Source organism: Phyllostomus hastatus, unplaced genomic scaffold, assembly GCF_019186645.2.
Source record: "Phyllostomus hastatus isolate PE091 unplaced genomic scaffold, TTU_PhHast_1.1 phas_scaffold_46, whole genome shotgun sequence".
Classification (NCBI taxonomy): Eukaryota; Metazoa; Chordata; class Mammalia; order Chiroptera; family Phyllostomidae; genus Phyllostomus; species Phyllostomus hastatus.
In genome coordinates this window covers 6,267,548-6,286,335 of record NW_025334032.1, presented here as the reverse complement: position 1 = coordinate 6,286,335, position 18,788 = coordinate 6,267,548, and the positions used below count along the sequence as shown (strand labels likewise).

General features: G+C 34.3%; 1 protein-coding gene across 3 annotated transcripts in view; it reads right to left on the bottom strand.

The window, feature by feature from the left end:
• PCCA (propionyl-CoA carboxylase subunit alpha) overlaps positions 1–18,788 on the bottom strand; it is a 458,728-nt gene that overhangs the window by 205,865 nt on the left and 234,075 nt on the right. For 2 of the 3 annotated variants that reach the window (XM_045821758.1, XM_045821760.1), the window contains exons 13-16: positions 8,559–8,717; positions 6,887–6,961; positions 2,636–2,704; positions 993–1,068 (exon numbers count right to left, since the gene is read on the bottom strand). In XM_045821758.1, coding sequence (XP_045677714.1) covers positions 993–1,068; positions 2,636–2,704; positions 6,887–6,961; positions 8,559–8,717 — 379 coding nt within the window. The remainder of the gene's footprint in view (positions 1–992; positions 1,069–2,635; positions 2,705–6,886; positions 6,962–8,558; positions 8,718–18,788) is intronic. The other variant, XM_045821759.1, reaches the window with a different exon arrangement.

Sequence of the window (18,788 nt, the reverse complement as noted above, 5' to 3'; positions counted from 1 at the left end):
CTATTTTCCTCCTCTAAAACCTGCATGTGTCTTATGGTCTGGTGCATCTTATAGTCCTAAAAGTACAGTAATTACACAACTAATTCATTAATTACAGTTATGGTAAATGCTTTGGAGAAGCACACCAGGGTGCAATGAAAGCTTATAATCCAGCACACAGTACTGAGAATGACCTAAAATGGGCTTTCAATATGTTTATATGTGGTCTTTCCTACATGAGTTTCATAATTCAAAGTAAATCTGTATTTTACACTTTAAATTTGATATTAAAGTCCATCATTTTGAAGTTGAGGATAGTTTACATTGGGCTAAAGTAAAGTGATCCTTTTATTATGAATGAAAAGTTGCTAATAACATTTAGAATGCAATTTACTCCTTAAGGGTAATAAGTATAACTTTGTTTTAATTATCTAAATATAATGGCTGTTCCTAAATTAGTTATCACTACCCCAAAGGCTGACAGAATCACATTTTGTCAAGTATTAGAACTATCCTCTATATAAATGAGGTCACAAAACTGTCTTTTCTAGAAAATATTCTATATTTGTTCTGATTCATAAAGCAAAGAGCTCTTCCTTCTACTCTCATTAGTCAACTATAAGCCACTATATATTTTATATCTCCATACATTTTCAAGTTTCATACCTAAAATAAAAAGACAATACTGTAACAAATCTGCTCTCAAAGTGCACTGGCAGTCTTCAGAGTAAAGAACTATTTTACATGTAATGTATACCTATAAAATACTAAATGTTCATCTAGAAAAGGTCATAAATTAAGTTATTTAATAAAACATGATTTAAGATATATAAGACTGCTAAAGAAAATAAAATAGCTATTCTAAACTAGTATGTCAGTTTAATTAATTCAAGCTTTTCTTATTCCACTTAAACATATAGAAAGTAAATATTGTATCAAATTCCCTAATTAGTAAATTTTCAAGTTATCTTCTAGAACTGATGAATAAAAGGATCTCAAATGTTTATTTTTACCTCGAATAACATAATTGTCTAGTGCATCTTCCATTCTCTTCAGTGCTTCAGTTCTATTAGAACCATATGTGATTAGCTAAAAGCAAGCAAACAAAAAGATTTATAGAGTACATATACCATCTATCAAAAAATTTATCCTATTAAAATTTAAGTTTTTCATGACAGATTTCCCATAAAATCTTTCAAACTTCACAGTGGGTTGGTTTATATTAAGTATGTCAATTAAGATTTTCTGTGTAAATAAATATTAGAATCAAGCTACTTCAGACTTTTCTCCTATTTTTCACTATCACAGTAAAGAGCTATTTGAGATAAACAAAAATAAGCATAAAAAATATAAATGGAAAGATATGAAAATGAAACATCTGGGCTAGTGAAAAATTAGACAAGATGTTTTCTCATTTCCGATTTCTCTGTGGTTTCAGGTTTGACACCCTGAATAGCTAACATTTACAAATAACATACCATAGACGCTAAAAAAAACTTACTGTTCTATATGATTTTGGGCTTATTTACATGTATCTATACATATTAATAGTAAAATAATACCTTAAATATTCATGAAAGATTTTTCTGGTTATAAAATTAGTCAATTTGTAGCTTGCATTTCGGTGCATTTAATACATTTATGTAATACATTTAGTACATTTTATTACTTTAATTAGTTTGAAAATTAATTTTCAGGACTGTTTCTGAACAGATATGTATTCATCTAAGAATGAAACCATTATCTATTTAAATCAATTTATACTATTTTATGTATTTTTATTAAATAGTGTTTCTCTAACAAATAAAATACCTAAAGCTCATTTTAACAAGTGTAAAGATAAATAAAAAAATAAAAATAAAAAGTGATTTACTGAATCTACTGAATAGTACTGAAACTACTTAAAAGCACAGCCCCCCAAAATGGGGGAGACACCATCTTAAGAAATAAGATTTTTAATAAAAAAATCATCCTTAAATACAAGTATAAAACTTCAGAGAAAATAGAATTTCCTAAATAAAACCCACAATTTTAACTATGACAGTCAGAATTTTACATTTTCTAAGATCTTAAAATCCTAAAGATTTTTAAAAATCTAAAGGTTTGAGTAGAGTTGTTAATGTATTCAGGAAAGTCAAATTTCAAAGACTACTAGGCAAAAAGACACCCTATACTCATATAAAATTTCATTATGTCAAATCTATATAATTAGTGATTTATAAAATTTGAAGAAAAAACATAAAAAGTACTTTAACAAATGTAGACTATCAACCAAACTCTTTGACATCAACTGCCATTCATTAGTTTTATCACAGTCAATTTTCAGGAATGCCCCCCCAAAAAACACTATAACCCCTTCTCACTGCAATAGACTGGGTTGGTGTCATTGGTTAAGTAAGTTTGTCGTGGGGCGGGGGAGGGGGGAGCTTAGTAGTTTGATTTGATTTGATAGGGGAGGAGGGAGTGTTGCAAACTAACATGATGTTGAAATGTCTCTCTTAAACTCTATTCTGCTTCCATTCTTCCATCAGTGTATATACTTGTTTAATTTTAGCACATGAATCAAATAAAGGACCAACTTCAAACTTTTTAATTAAACAGGTCCATTGCCTTTTCAGAAGAAAACTGAAAGAAACCATTAAGAAATAGAACTAACTTTGGAAATCATTGGATCATAATAAATGCTAATGTCACTTCCTGGTTGGATGCCACTGTCAACCCGGACCTGGAAGACAGAAAAAAAATGAAAGGAACTTCATATTGTACACATAGATGTTTTTCTAAGAAAAAATTAATATCCATGGAACAGATGAATAATTTCAATCTCAACATTTAGCTTCTAGAAAATAGAGCAACAATCTAGAAATATATAGAGACAAAAATATCTTGGTCTATAAATATGCTGTCCAAAATATTTTTGTTTTCCCATTAAATGAAGAAACTAAAAAACAGGAAAAAAAAAGAGCAGCATTTATACATCAGTATCCTGCAATACATTTGTAGCTTTTTGATGGTGTCTCTACCTGAAGCATAGCATGAATGATGCCCCTTCTAATCATTCCCCACTGTACCCTTCTGAGAGTTCCACTGAGGACCCCAGTCAAGCTGTACTCATGAGCTCCGCTCATCAGCTCTGTAGGTAAGCTGGTCTTGGAGCTTTCATATCCGTAACACTTTCCTTTTTTGCCTCACCCTCTCAACTGTAAAAGATTTTTTTCTGTTACTGTTAGCCCCTGAAACTTGAATGTTTACACAGCTTTTTTCAAGGATTTGCTTTGTAAGGACACAGCCCCAATTAGAGTTCTGATTTTACTATTTTAATGGGGGGGGGGGGGAAATGGCACCAGTTCAAAAATTCTTTTGAAGAGTCTGATTGCTCTTAACCAGCCAACAAGTTAGTTAGTATGTTGCTGATTCTTATTTTCATTTCCCAGTTTGATACAAGAAATAAGGCACAGAGGCTAGCCATGTAAAACTCTTTAAATGAGCAGTTGCTGAGGATGAAATAGTTATTAAGTTATTGTGCCTAAATTTTGGAATATGAAGTATTTAAAAGCTAATCCAAATACTACTTAAGACCATCAAGCATGTCCTAGGCGTCTTGAAAATGGAAGAATTTAATTGAAGCTGCTAGAACAGCAGGACTTTGATTCCCAACATTGTAAAGGGGTGAGAAGAAAAAAGCAGAAGCTCACACAGCTCCTCACCTGTGGGAAGAAGCCTTTCTAATAAACAGCAGCTCATCTGTCTGCAGCAAGGCAGGAAAAGGTCAATTCAGCGGCTGTTAGGCCTTTAATATTTTAATTTAGGAAATTGCCAAGGGACCGCATGTAGAACCTCTTGTCTAGGACATCCACATGAGGATATGATGATGGCTTTATTATGGTGACATTAAAAAGATAAAGCATAGTTTAATTCTCTTTAAAAAGTCATACTCTTATTATTTTCTTGGTAAGGTTTTAGAAGATAATATTATAACTAACCCAGAATGCTTTTATTTTGGTATTTGTAAACACAAAATAGAGAGATTTGTATTTGCACTCACATTCATATAGGAAAGTCTTAATTTTAAATGAAAGTCATTCAGTGCACTTAAAAAATATCCTTGGCCTTCTATTTTCTGAAAACATACTTTAGGACATAAACTGAGGTTCTATAGAACTCACAGTGTCTACAAAAACTAGAAAAGAATTAATGGGACAGCTTTGAAAGCAATAAAATAATAATCTATCTTCTCCCACATTTAAATAGCCACAAAATGGTATCTGGTATTCAAGTTATATAACAGAAAAGACAGCTCTGAGCTTACAATTTCTTAATTTTAGTGACAAAATGTTTAAGAGCTCATTTTACCCCTACATATTATTTAAATAGCATGCTTGCTAAAGCTGTACTTAAAGTTGAGATTGATACAAGTTCTAGAACTTTTATCTTTTAATATATTCCATTATTTACTCTATAAAGTGATATAAAGTCAATGTGAAACTTTAATGTCCAACCCACAGGTTAAATCACAGACAATAAAGAATATTTATTACATTCTCCTGTAGTTCATAATTTAAAATTTTAGTTACCTTGAATAACAGCATCCCAAGAGTTAGGTTACCTAGAGCTACCAGATATAACTATGTTTTTGTTATTTATTAAAATTACGATTACAGAGGATGTCATTTTCATTCAACAATGTATAGGTTAAAATCAAGATGTATTATAAATAATCAACACATATCTCTGTATAAGCAAATCAACATTTCTAATTTAAAAGTATAACAAGAAAAATCCCACTTATAATTTATAATTTATACATTGTTTCAAATAGTAATCAGCTTTTTAAAATATTTAACAATGAAAATCAAGTCTCCATTCCTGCAAGTGAAAAAAAGGCTATACAAAAAATATATGTAGCTTTTGTATTAAAAGCTTTAGGAACACAGTCAAATAAAGTTATTCACAAATATCTGAGAAGAACAAAATTTCAGTCTGAAAATAACATATTTACAAAATATGGTGGCCAAAGATAAAAATAAAGCCCTCATGTTTGCTACAGAAATAAATTTTAGGCTTAAAGAAGCATATGAAAAGTACAAAGCATAAGTTAACTCTGAAGTGTGTATTCTTGTGACCAAAATGGTAAGAGACACAAAGGAATTCCTATGTTAAAAATGACCGATTTAGTTTAAGAAGACAAGGAGGAAAACATCCAAGCACCTATGATGAGAGTCTTAAGCCATTGCTCAGAAACCTCTGGCATAATTTAAATGTCTTTCTTGTGTACCAACAGTGGACTCTGTGAAACTATAAGCTGTCTCCTACCCTTAATTCTCAGTTCACCTCTCCCTCTCAGCACAACTCCCAACCCACCATGTCTACCTGACAAGTGACAGCCCAATCTGATTAAATGCTTCCAAGGCAAGGGACTCACGGGCCTCCATGACAGGCCAAAAGTGATCACCATGGAGATACATAATTACAGCTGTCAACGCATCTACTGTCCTGCTGACATCAATTTGATTGCTCCCAGCAATAATGATAGACAAAGCTTAGTGTGCACTCTCCTGAACCCAATCGCTTTATCTATTCCTTGGTCCATTTAGCTGACATGCAACATTCACACAAGCAAATAACAGCAGTATGCAGAACATTTAAGGCATTTTAATTGTTTTTTCTTTCTATGGATGGCTCACAAACACAAATGTTATTACATAAAACTCCTGCAGCAGCATTAATTGAAGAAAGATTTGGAGGGACAAAGACTGTAGGGGGTATAGTTGTCCATTATCACTTGTACTTTCAACAGGTTTCACGTTTGAAAATTGCAAATTGCAAAAACTTGTGAGGGCAAAATGTTTGACATTCTGCTAGCTATTACAACATGGTGAAAACTTCTAACAACTAGAGTAATCATTATGAATTCTTATTTAATGCTTTTTGTTTGATTAAAAAATGTTTAGATGTGTCCCTATGATACTTGTTTTCTCATCTGCTATTCAACATCACATAATGCCTGTTAAATCTTTACAATTTTTTTTCTGCCTTCTGGCTTTGAACACAGCATGGAGTCTCCAATCCTAGAAAGGGTCAAGTCCCTTTAGAAAGCACATGGGCAAAAACAATTTAAAAAAGTGAAATAAATCACATATCCAATAACATCTTCAAATTTAGAATTCCTCCTGTAATCTTTTACCATCTTCATGCCAGTAATCAAACTAAATAATCATATTCACAGATGGTACAGCCTTGTCATCCTCTAGCTAACGTCATACATATATATATACATATATATATATGCACTTATTACCTTGATGAAAAGAAAGGGTATGTCCTTTGTTCTTTTTATGCAACAAAAATGATTTGAAGAGCTGTTAAATAAAAAAGAACTATGGAATAGTGATCACTGTCCACTTTACTCCATAAATGGACACTGATCACTTTTTTTATAAATAATATGTACTCAATGTCTATGACACTTAACACAATGAGGTAGCTTGTTTCATTAATCCATTTCAATTAACAAGCTGATTTTGTGCTTGAATTTCTTGACAACTGACTAATAAAGGAAAACTGGATTAGATTTATTAAACAGTTAAATTGTAACACAGAAAAGTCATTTCCCATTCTTAGGATTCCATGCTCTGTTTATTTACAACTTTTGAAAGAATTGGGAACATTGTAAACCAACATTTATTTAGATTCAGAAGTCAGATGTTGCCAGACTCTCCACCAAGTGGATTCTGACTTACTGCACATTATAAAGTACAAAATATTAAAAAAACAAAAAATTGTGATTCTCTACAAATTTCACTTGTTCTTCAATTTATACCTTTTGGTGTTGACATGCTTTAACATAAAAGTATGACATAAATCAGAATTTTTACCCCTCATTTGGTATTATAGCATAATGACTTACACCAGGTAGATGTACTGGTTCTTGGTACTGAGACAATCTCCCAATAGATGGTAAACCAAAAGACTTGTAAGGGTCCTGAAAATTCAAAGGAAAGGAAGCACAGCCTTTGAAATATAAATCAGCACAAGGTTAAATATTTATACAATAAAGAAGCACTTAAGCCCTGGCTGGCATAGCTCAGTGGATTGAGCGTGAGCTGTGAACCAAACCATCACAGGTTCGATTCCCAGTCAGAGTACATGCCAGGGTTGCAGGTCACGGCCCCCAGCAACCACACTTCGATGTTTCTCTCTCTCTCTCTCTTTCTCCCTCCCTTCCCTCTCTAAAAATAAATAAAATCTTAAAAAAAAATAAAGAAAGAAGCATTTATAGGTCTATTTTTCAACCCACCGTACTTATCAAATCACAGATTTCAGAATATTATTGTATTATACTCACTTTATATAACCTAGAACTGTATTTAAAAATCAAATGGAATTGTGAGCAGAATTGAGCCTACCCTTGATCATATTTTACTGAAATTGGTAACATTCCAACTTTTTATAAATCTTCTTATAGAATGCTTTGGGCAAAAGCAAAATAACTTAGGCACTACATCAAAATACACTCAAGATAAGAACAACAAATGTAGTGCACCAAAGATATTTGTTTTTCTTACTCTCAAAACAGCTTACATGTGGTAAAATTTGAGAATTTTGTTCTTCAAATTAAGACCTGAAAAACAGCTTTCCACATGGTAGTACAAATATGCTCAATTTGTAAATACCTTAGATAATCAGGAAAAAATTACATAAGTTCAGTGTCATAATAATAAGAAAAGAATAACACTTCAAATACAATAAAAAGTATGAACAAGCCAAACATATTTCTCAAGATCCTTAAACAACACTTCAAACAACTTTCAGTATTCTTAAACACAGATACCGTTCATTTATTTTTTATCTCGACAGGTGGGCTTCAATGTCTAAAAGTAAAAAAACAGTATAAATGTTTCCTTGTATTCTAGTTTTAATCATGTGAAAAAAGGAATTTCAGATGTTGACTGCTTTATTATCTGATTTATATAGTCATATTTATGAAATAATGTAAATGTAATATACTGAACTGAGTTTATGAGTAAAACCCATAATTAAAATTATGAATGAAAGTTTTATTAAGTAATTGGCAATTTAAATTTCAACTGTTACTTTCATGTAATCATAAGAAATAAACTTTCTAGAAAAAAACTGTTTGAAAAATTTAAGTAAATATTGAAATAACATCTGTTATATACTCAGGTCAGGCTTTTAAAAATATGGAAACAATGCTTCTGTTTACTTCAAGTGTGGTTTGAAACAAGGAAACAAGGAAACAAACACAATCCAAACAAAACAAAAACCATTGTCCACTGAAGCACAAGAATAATGCTTTGTGGCCCCTTAAACTGATCAGTAGCTATTTCTCCATCCGGAACACACATACACACACACAAATTAAGTAAACTCAATCCTGTAAAGTTATTTTGAATTATGTTAAAATTATCTAACCTTATTTTCTGGTTCAATTCTGGATTACATAATCAAATACTTGACACAGATTATAAAACCCTAACTTCACCTTGTTGTTTAACTGTACCTGGGGTCTCAAGACTCAGATACAACCACCATTCTTCCTCCCAACATCATTCATTTACCTCAGCATAAACCCGACACTCAACTGCCCAGCCGTTGATGGGAATATCAGCTTGTGTGTGTCTGAGAGGGTAACCCTTGGCAACACGGATCATTTCTTGGACTAGGTCCAGACCAGTAATGCATTCTGTGACAGGATGCTCAACCTGCAAGGCCAAGATCTGCCAGTCAATAGGTGTAAGAATAGGTAAATAAATGGAAATAAGCAAGAACAATTTCAACAATTTCTAAATAAAATAAGGCTAATTATTAACATCTAATCATATTTGACTAAAAAAGTACGAAATAAAATTAAAGAATAAATATAATACAGTACAAAGCATAAGAAAAACTTATACCTAAAAAGTATTTGCAAACTATCTGTATTACTTTTCCCAGTTTCTAATCAGATGTGGTCCAGCAATGTTTAACACTTCACAATTTGTAACTAATTCATAACTAAAAATTACACATTTAACTGAAGTCCTCAATGTGGCTAATAATAAACATATTCTGCGACACTTAGCACGGCATCTATAGAGGCAGCTGCAGTTTTCCAAAGCACTAGTCTAGCCTATGCCTCACCCGCTTGCATGCTTTCACTAACCTGTCCTGACAAGCAACCAGATTAGCGTACTCTTACATCAGTGCAGTGTAGCAGAAAGGAGCAGATGGATCCTGCAGGTTGTTTTCCCTCCAGATTTACATGGGGAGTGCTTAGTGTGCACAATAGCAAAACTGAGCCAGTGAAATCACTCTGCTCTCTCAGCAAATTGCTGATAACTACTGTGGATGATGCTGTCATGGGAATCCCTGGCCTTCCACATGAACACATGGGATACACATGTACAAAAACATGCACTGGCATATAGGGATACTAACAGTAATACACATCATTTTAAATTTGATTGATGGCTTACAAGTTCCTAACTTTAACTAAGCTAAAATAAACCACTTATGGCACTAGAACAGATAATCTGTCTCTCACCTAAAGCCTTGAATAAATTTGAAAAATTTAAATAAAACTGGCCACACCTGCTGCTTTGATATAATTTCTTTTCTCATAGAAATTAAACATGTTCTAAATGCATTTCACAATAGCTCCTTTTTCATGACATGTTGTATTTCATACATTCTGACACGGGAAAAGGTCAGTGGACAAACGAAATGCCTTCCCTCTCTAACTACACTAAATGAAGGACAGGACTTAGTTATTATAATAATCTTGAAGCTTATCATAAGGAGACAATGCCATGGTCTTAAAAAAAAACTTTGTAAAAATAAACAGATGGTATCCATAATTAGCTCTGTGTATGGTATGAGTTTGTTTACAGTTTCAACAACAGTTTAAGACATTTTGACATAATTTTAATGACAAATCATTACTAAAATAAGCATCTAACCTTTGTAAAATAAATGAGACACTAAATAAAGACCTTATTAGATAGTTTAGAAATATATTTTTAAAACCAAATTATGGTTTTGTGAGAAACAAGATTCTATAGCATAAATATAATAAGAAAAGGACAACTGTAAAGCCCTTCTATTATTGGTAGAAACAAATTTCATGTGAGAAAGCATTTTATCACTTTAAGTTTTCAGAGGTGAACCTACTATGCACCAAGGGCTTTATAGCAACACTATTGCCACATCCCTGTTAGATGAGAAAATAATATTAAAAGCTAAGTGAATGATTTAATTTTATCTATGTCTAATGCCCAGAAAGTACATACCATGTACTAGGCAAATAAATATAAAATGAATGAATGAATGAATGAATGAGCAGTAAATTGAGAAATATACCTATCCTAAATGGTAGAGATAGGGTTTGAATTTATGTCACTCTAGAGATGATTTGACATTCCTGATCTTACTCATGGAAAAATGTATATGAAAGCATATATTAAATATAATCAGCTATATAATTATGTCCTGTTGTCTTTTATAAAACACATATTATGAAAGTTTAAAGAACCAAATTCATTATAAGGTTCTGTTTTACTTTAGAAGACTTCTCAATAGCTGTAGGGAAAAAAGTACACTGGACACATGAATAGAATTCAAAAATAGACCCACTTTATAGAACCCAGCACAGCATTATATAACAGAAACATAACAACATTTTATAGTCTAAACTAGTGAGTTGCAAGAATTTCAAAATAAACTAATTAAGTTGATAACTAAAATAATAACTAGCTGTTCAAGGCAAAACCATTACTTACAAAATTTTTTTAAATATCCACTTAAGTTCAAGTATTATTAAAGTCTACAAAGCATTCAAATGCTTAAATTTTTGAGGTAAGAGAAACATATCTTTTTTAAAGTAAACTTATAATTTTAAACATTTTTGTTAAGAAATCTTTCTAACTACATTTTAATAGAATTCCAAAGTTATTACACAGGATATGTGAAATATTTTCTTTACACCCTGAATTCTTATAATCAAGAATCTTGCAAGTGTAACATTCTTTAAATAAACAATGTGTAGTCTCCAACCCTGAGAACTTAAAAATAGTTTTCCTCTGCAGAGACATACAAAGACAAAAATGGCTCCCAGGCCAAAATATTCAATGCATGTTTTTAAAATATCTTTAAAAAGAAAGGAAAGGAAAAAGAGGGAGGGTGTGGAGAGAGGATAAGGAGAGAGGGAAGATCATAGAAAGTAAAAGTGGCTAACTGGAACAAAAGGTTATAAAAAGAAAAAAAAAGAATCAAAGATGGTATCTAGTAAGCCAACAAGTGCATTTTGTCCCTCCTAGCAGGAAGAAATCTAACTGTAAAAGTCTGATGCTAATAAACATTTAATCTGAGAGTTATTATGTGTATATTTGGGGGGGCAGGCATGTCTGCATCACTTCTGCCTGGGAACATTGAGTTAACCTAAATTAAAGAGACTCAATCTACCGTGGAACTAAACAAGAAAAAGATATTGTATAGTACTTATTTAACCAAACACCTCCTTGTTTCACAGAGTGCTTTTATGGATTGAACATTCCTGGAACACATTTTTAGAAACAATGCCTTAAACACTCAAAATATAAAACTAAATTTCCTTATTGTGAATCTATCCTCACCAAAAAACTTTTGAGAATCTGGTTCATATAAAATTTTATGACAGAACATAAATGTGTGTCAGTTCCAAGAAACATAAATAAAGGAATCCACCAGCTAGTATGATTACATCAAAGATTAATATATTGACATTCTGGTATATGAAAAATAGAGACATTTATTGAAGAAGATACAAGATAGAAGAAACATTGTACATAGGACAATGATGCCTCAGTCCCCTTCAAAGTAGGCAGGCACCTTGGGACCTTACACAGCTCTCCCAGTTGCCTTCAGCTGCCCCTTGTATTTTCCTAAATATCAGCAATCTTCCCTTTCAAAGGTGATTTTACTTTTGGGAAAAGCCAGAAGTTACAGGATTCCAAATCCAAGCAACAGGGGGTATGAGTCACCTGGGTGACTTGATATTTCACCCAAAAGTTCTGCACAAGATGTGATTTATGAGTGGGTGTGTAGTCATGATGAAGCTGGCAATCACCAGTTGCCCATAGAAGCGGCCTTCTGAATCATCTGAACAGTTTCCGTGGAGGTATGTTCAAGCTTAACATAAAATGTGAGGCAGATTTATTGCTCTACTCACTTATTTTGAATGCAATGGCCACACAGTACACATGCTTATTCAGCAGCATCTCCTGCCTCCACTGACTAGTACAGTGAAATTTTCACTGTTCACACATGCACACTCCAGTCCACTCTCCTTGGCTGCCAGGTTACATCAAAGTCATGCAAACTGTTCTCATTATATTAACAATGGCTGGACAGACAGACCTCATATAACTCTTGTGATTTAGTCAGCAAAAGTTAACACCAGAGAAAGAGAGAAATAAAAAAAGGAAGAGAGGGAGGGAGGGGGGAGGAAGGAAAGGGAAGGAAAGGAGGAAGGAGGGAGGGAAGGAAGGAGGGAGGGAGGGAGGAAAGGGAAGGAAAGAAGAAAGAAGGCAATGCTAATCAGTATTGCTAGCTATCAGAGAGATGCAAATTAAAACCACAATGAGATACCACCTCACATGGTCAGATGGCCATCATCTGACCTTTGTTTATGGCCATCATAATAAAGCAACAAACAAGTGCAGGAGAGGTTGTGGAGAAAAGAGAGCCCTAGTGCACTGTTGGTGCAATTGCAGACTGGTACAACCACTATGGAAAACAGTATGGAACTTCCTCAGGAAACTAAAATAGATCTGCCTTTTGACCCAGCAATTCCACTGCTAGGATTATATGCTAAGAACCCTGAAACATTAATCAAAAAGAACCTATGCACTCCAATATTCATAGCAGCACAATTTACAATAGCCAAGTGCTGGAAGCAACCTAGGCACCCATCAGTAAATGAATAGATCAAAAAACTGTGGTACATTTACACAATGGAATTCTATTCAGCAGAAAGGAAGGAGCTCCTACCCTTTGCAACAGCATGGATGGAAATGGAAAGCATTATGCTAAGCTATATAAGCCAGTCGGTGAAAGACAAACACCATATGATCTCACCTTTAACACCTTTAACAGAAACCTAAGCAACAAAACAAACAAGCAAAATATAACCAAAGACACTGAAATTGAGAACAGGCTGACAGTGACCAGAGGGGGGTGGGAATTTCAGGGGAAAAGGGTGAAGGGTTTGCAGGAACAAGTATAAAGGACACGTGGACAATAACAATGGGAGGTGGAAATGGGAGGGAGGTGGAGGGGGGCTGGGGGATTGGGCTGGGATGGGGGAAGGCAGAAAACTGTACTTGAACAATAATTAAAATAAATTTTTTTAAAAAAGAGGGAAGGAGGGAGGAAAGGAAAGAGGGAGGGAGAGAGGGAGGGAGGGAGAGAGGGAGGAAGGGAGAGAGGGAGGAGAGAGAGAAACCACATATGCAAAAAAAAAAAAAAAAAAAAGGAGTAAGCCTTACCAAATTAGAATTTCTGAATCCACAAAGCCAAATTACTGATTGGAATATATTCATCAAGATAATGTCATTCTGCAGGGTCTATTAATAGCTGATAAATCAATTTGTACTGGCAATGCCTCTATCTCATCATGAATCTTTTGTTCAAACAGGTACAAACAACAATTACCAAATGCCACATTATGGGACATAATCACACTAAAGGACTAGAATGAGTATGTATAGTTTTATGTGCCTTAGTTATATGGACATAATCAGCTAGTTTTATATATATATATTTGTTATTTTGATTTAATTTTATCTCCTTGGTCACCATCAAGTTGTCACTATTGTCAGTGTTTTTGTCTAACCCTTTTGCCATTCCCTCTTACTAATCTGTTGCTTCAAATGTATTTCCCAAACAATAAATAAGTGAGCTGATCAAATACAATGGTCAGGTAAATTTTGCTTCACCTCTGAAATTTAATGTATCGAATTTCAATAGCAATGACCAATCTTTCTAGCACTGTGTTGTCATTTATCTACCTCCATGTTTGTAAAAAATACAGTCAGAAGTTCTGCCACTGCTACTATAATTTTCAGCCTTATTCCTCATTAAATACAAACTAGGAAGTATCTAAAACTAGTGAATGAATGTATAATAAGATATTTCTGGAATTTCAAAGACTCTCTATGAAAAAAATGTTATTAATGACAAGGGGAAAAATAGTAACTCTGCAATGGAGAAATGTGAGACACACCACCCTTAACCAAGTCAATTTCACCAGTAATAAAATAAATGAATACACATCATGTATCTCCTAGATAATGCTCATAGAAAGACGTCATAATTTCTGTAGTAGTCATGCAAAAATACAAAACTGAATACAATCATGAGAAAAAAACAAATGTAAAATGATGGACACTCTATAAAATAAATGGCCTTTCCTCATTGAAAAAAAAAGTAAAGGTCATAGTTCACAAAAAGTGACTAAGGAAATGTTCCAGATAGAGAGAAAGAGACATGACAAGTAATGTAGGACTCTGAACCAGATTATTTTCTTTTACTAAAAACCATTGATGAGACAATTGGTAAAATCTGAATATGATCTACAAATTAAATAACAGTAATATTTCACTGTTAATATCGTAATTTTGATAGTTACTGTGTTACAGGGTGCAGCCAAGAGGGGGGACCCCAAATGGGCATTTGGAATGGGGTCCAGAACTTAAGGTGTCCAGGAGATTTTAGGATGTCTCCATCCCCCCACCCAGGGTGTGGGTTGGGGGAAGGGACAAATGGAGCAGGGCCATTGAGAGCTGTTTTGCATAGCAACAGCCTTGCAGCTACCCTCTGGCATGGACATTTAACATATCTATAGCCTTTGGCTGGTCGCTTAGATATGTTAAATAGCTGTGATCATTTCTGAGCCAGGGGAATGGAAGTAACTTCCCCACCAACACGTGACTGGGGGCAGATCCCCCAAGCTACAGCGCCTGCGTGGGAGCTCGGAGAAGACGGGCTCCACGACATGGGGCCACACCTGCCCAGACTCACGATGGCAGCCCAGTAAAGCTGGAAGGATACGAGTTCTGGCATGTGAAGCCGAGTGTGGGAGGAGTCGGAAATGAGGCTGCAGAGGAAGATTGGCCGCGAGGATTTCAAAGCCAGACTTGGCGGCCATTAGGAGAGAGAACCACGCGGCTTTGACAGAGTAGAGACTCCCGCAGCCCTGAGAGAGAACCATGCGGCTTTAGCAGAATGGGGACCTCGGCCATTGAGAGGAGGAGAACCATGCGGCTTTGACAGAGTGGAGACTCCCACAACCCTGAGAAAGAGAACCACGCGGCTTTGACGGAGTGGAGACGCCTGCATCCCGGAGAGAACCATGCTGCTTTAGGAAGGAGAGCCATGCACAGCCCTGAGAGGAAGAGAACCACGCGGCTTTGGCAGAGTGGGGACTCTGCCCTTCCCGCAGCCCTGAGAAGGAGAGTCATGCACAGCCCTGAAAAGGAGAGCCATGCACAGCTTTAGAAGGGGGAACCACCACCTGGTTTTAGCAGAGACCCCGGCGACTCAGCCGAGGGTGCCGGGAACCCAGGGAGGTCTCCCAGTCGAGATGGAAGACTAACTAAGAACCAGAGGACTGTCTGAGCCATGGACTTCGTTTTCCTTTCCTGAGATACGGTACTCTGGACTGGGCAAAGGGGGAAGGAAGGAAGGACTGTGACTGTGTTTGTGGGTGTTTTAAGGGACTTTGGGATTTTTGATGAAGACATTAGGTCACTACTTGAAGTTTGTATAGCATTAAATAAACGTTTCCTTTCCTTTTCACGAATCTCTGGCATTGAGAGATGTCTTTCCTCGGGCGGCGGACATAACGGACCTGGGGCCTTCTTTCAATAATACTATATCGTCCCAGGCCCCCCCTTGTTGTGTTCTGTAACAATTGTAGTAATGTAAAAGAAATTTTCTTGATTTTAAGAAATACAGGCATATATAGGAGAAAGGAGCACCAGGCCTTCAATATACTCTGAAATACTGCAGGTAAAGAAGACAGATACAGATATGTAGATACAGACATAGACATAGTGAAAGGTATTCAAATATTTTTTGTAATAATTTTTTGAAATTTTGCAAATTTTCTTTTTGTTTTGTTTTGTTTTTTAAAGATTTTATTTATTTGTTTTTAGAGAGGGAAGGGAGGGAGAGAGAGAGAGAGAGAAACATCAATGTGCGGTTGCTGGGGGTCATGGCCTGCAACCCAGGCATGTACCTTTTTTTTTTAAAGATTTTATTTATTTATTTTTAGAAAAGGAAGAAATTTTGCAATTTTCTGAAATATACAATTCTATACATCTGAAATAATTTTAAAATAAAATTCCTAAAAATTAAAGCAATGTCATTAGAGTTTATGTTTTTATAGTATAAAAGTTTTTTAAAATAAGGTAACTGACAACATTATTTTCTCTTCCGTCAAAACATTCCCATTATGTTTAATGAAAATAAGCAACAGCAGATCATTTGTTCAATATATTATTGCTGACTTAAACTTTTAAATATTTCATTGTGTTATTTACTTAGTGATTCCTAAAATTTTAATAGGTAACTTAGTAACAGGCGAGTATACCTCAAAGGAAGTGAGATTTAGGCTCATTTTATTATATATTTAACTATAAGTAAATATTAATATTGAGGGAAGTTTAAAAGAGGAAAAAGTCACAAAGAGTGTGGAAAAATCCATACCAATGAAATGTGTTAACTTGGACATTATAGTGGAGGGTGATAAAAAGTATTCAAAGTTCCTTGATTGGAGAGATATTTAGTTGTAATTGTTTGTCAGCTGGTCTAATTGCTTAGTCAAAGTAGAAGCTGTCCCCAAAAGTGGTACACTCAACATACATACCATACTCAACATCTGCATGACACTGAAATTTAAAATCCCTCCATATGCACAAACTTTTTACTCAATACTGCATTATCATTTTACAGAGAAGACATATGAGATGCCGGAGGCATAAAAGTGAGGAAATATTAAGAAGTACTAATATTTAAATAATGTTAATATAATTTTGAGTAGCATCTTTATTAAATACATCAAGTCCAAACTGACATATTACAGAGACTTAGTTTCAGAAAGCAATCTTTTATAAGCGAACTTATTTGACATAATCAGTAAAGTGTATAGGTGTGACTACCTGTTGAAATATGGAGAAATTGTCCTGTTATATAAAATTGAGTTTCACCCAGTGTTTGGCATAATAGCTCTCTATCTTTTTAGTTTATTGTTATTTCAGCCTAAAAGGATAACTGATGCCATTATTTTTGGTTCTGCTCTTTTGGTTCAGAGAGAGTCTTTGTCCATAATTGAATCTAACTCTTACCTATTAAAATTTTGAAGGTTTACCTCCTGAGAATATAGAATTTCCAAATAAAGATCTAAAATTATTAGATTTTGATCCATAAAACTCAAAGATAAAAAGCATGTTGGGAAATAGGCACCAACACACCATTTGGTAAACTTACCTTGAAAATAATGACTACACTAAAGAGTGGCAGTGAAAATTGAACCATTTCTATTATAGAGTTTCCCTGTTGATCCCACAACAAATAATCAGAAGAAAAGATAAGGGAACTGCTATGGCTGAACTGTGGCCCCCACCACCCATCCAAATTCATATGTTGAAGTTCTAACCTTAGTACTTCAGAATATAACTATATTTGGAGACAGGGTCTTTAAAGAGACAATTAAATTAAAATGAGGTGATGAGGGCGGGCCCTAATCCAACATGACTGATACCCTTAGAGGAGATCAGGAAATAGGCTACAGGCAGTACAGAACAAAAGCTGTGTTAAAACACAGGAAGCAGACAGCCATCTGCAAGCCAAAGACAGGTCTCCAGTAGAAATCTATCCTGCCAATACCTCAAGTTTAGACTTCTAGCCCCCACAACAGTGAGAAAATAAATAACTATCATTTAATCAACCCAGTATGTGGTGTGTTGTTATGACAGCCCTAGGAAACTAATACAGGAACAAATTTGAAAAATTAAAAATTAAAGTCCAGAACTCAAAGACACCAAAATAGTTTACAATATGCATTAAAACAAAAACCTAACTAAAAGTGCCTGACAAGTTTACCTATTCTTATCTGTATAATAAAATCTTCTTTCTTCAACTTTCTAATAAGACTCAATAAATATTAAGGAAAGGTATAACACACCCTGCTTTGTATTCTCAGTTTCCTAGGAGATTTATGTCAAATATTCCAGATTATCCCATTTATGACTTACTCTAGCCAGTCTAAGAACACTAGCCTCTATGACTTTAAATATAATCAAAAAGGTCAACTTCTGCCTAGACATAAAACATTCCTTCTGGAAAAAATGGAATTTTAAAAACCCATTTCCTCACAAAAGTCCTGAAGATTTTTTAGATCCAAAACTGTTCTGAAATTAGAATATATTTGTTCAATTATAATTGATTCTTAGAAACCAGAATTTTAATTGCAATAATTCTAAATCTTCAAATAAATAAAATAGCAAATGGCTTACCTTTTCATCAATTAACTTGCTAAAAAAGAATTTCTAAAATCCTTCTGAAATATGAAGACCCTATATTATGCAGAATTATCTCTAGTAAGATGTGAGAATGTCTGGCCTTCAAAGAAGTTCAACAATTTTATTGCACTTTTTCTTCTGTGGCAAAAGTAGAGTCCTCCTTCATTGTAGCAATCAATATAAGTAACTGTCTATGGTCTAACAAAAGAGGAACAATTTACCTCTGTGTTCTCATAGATATGGAATAGC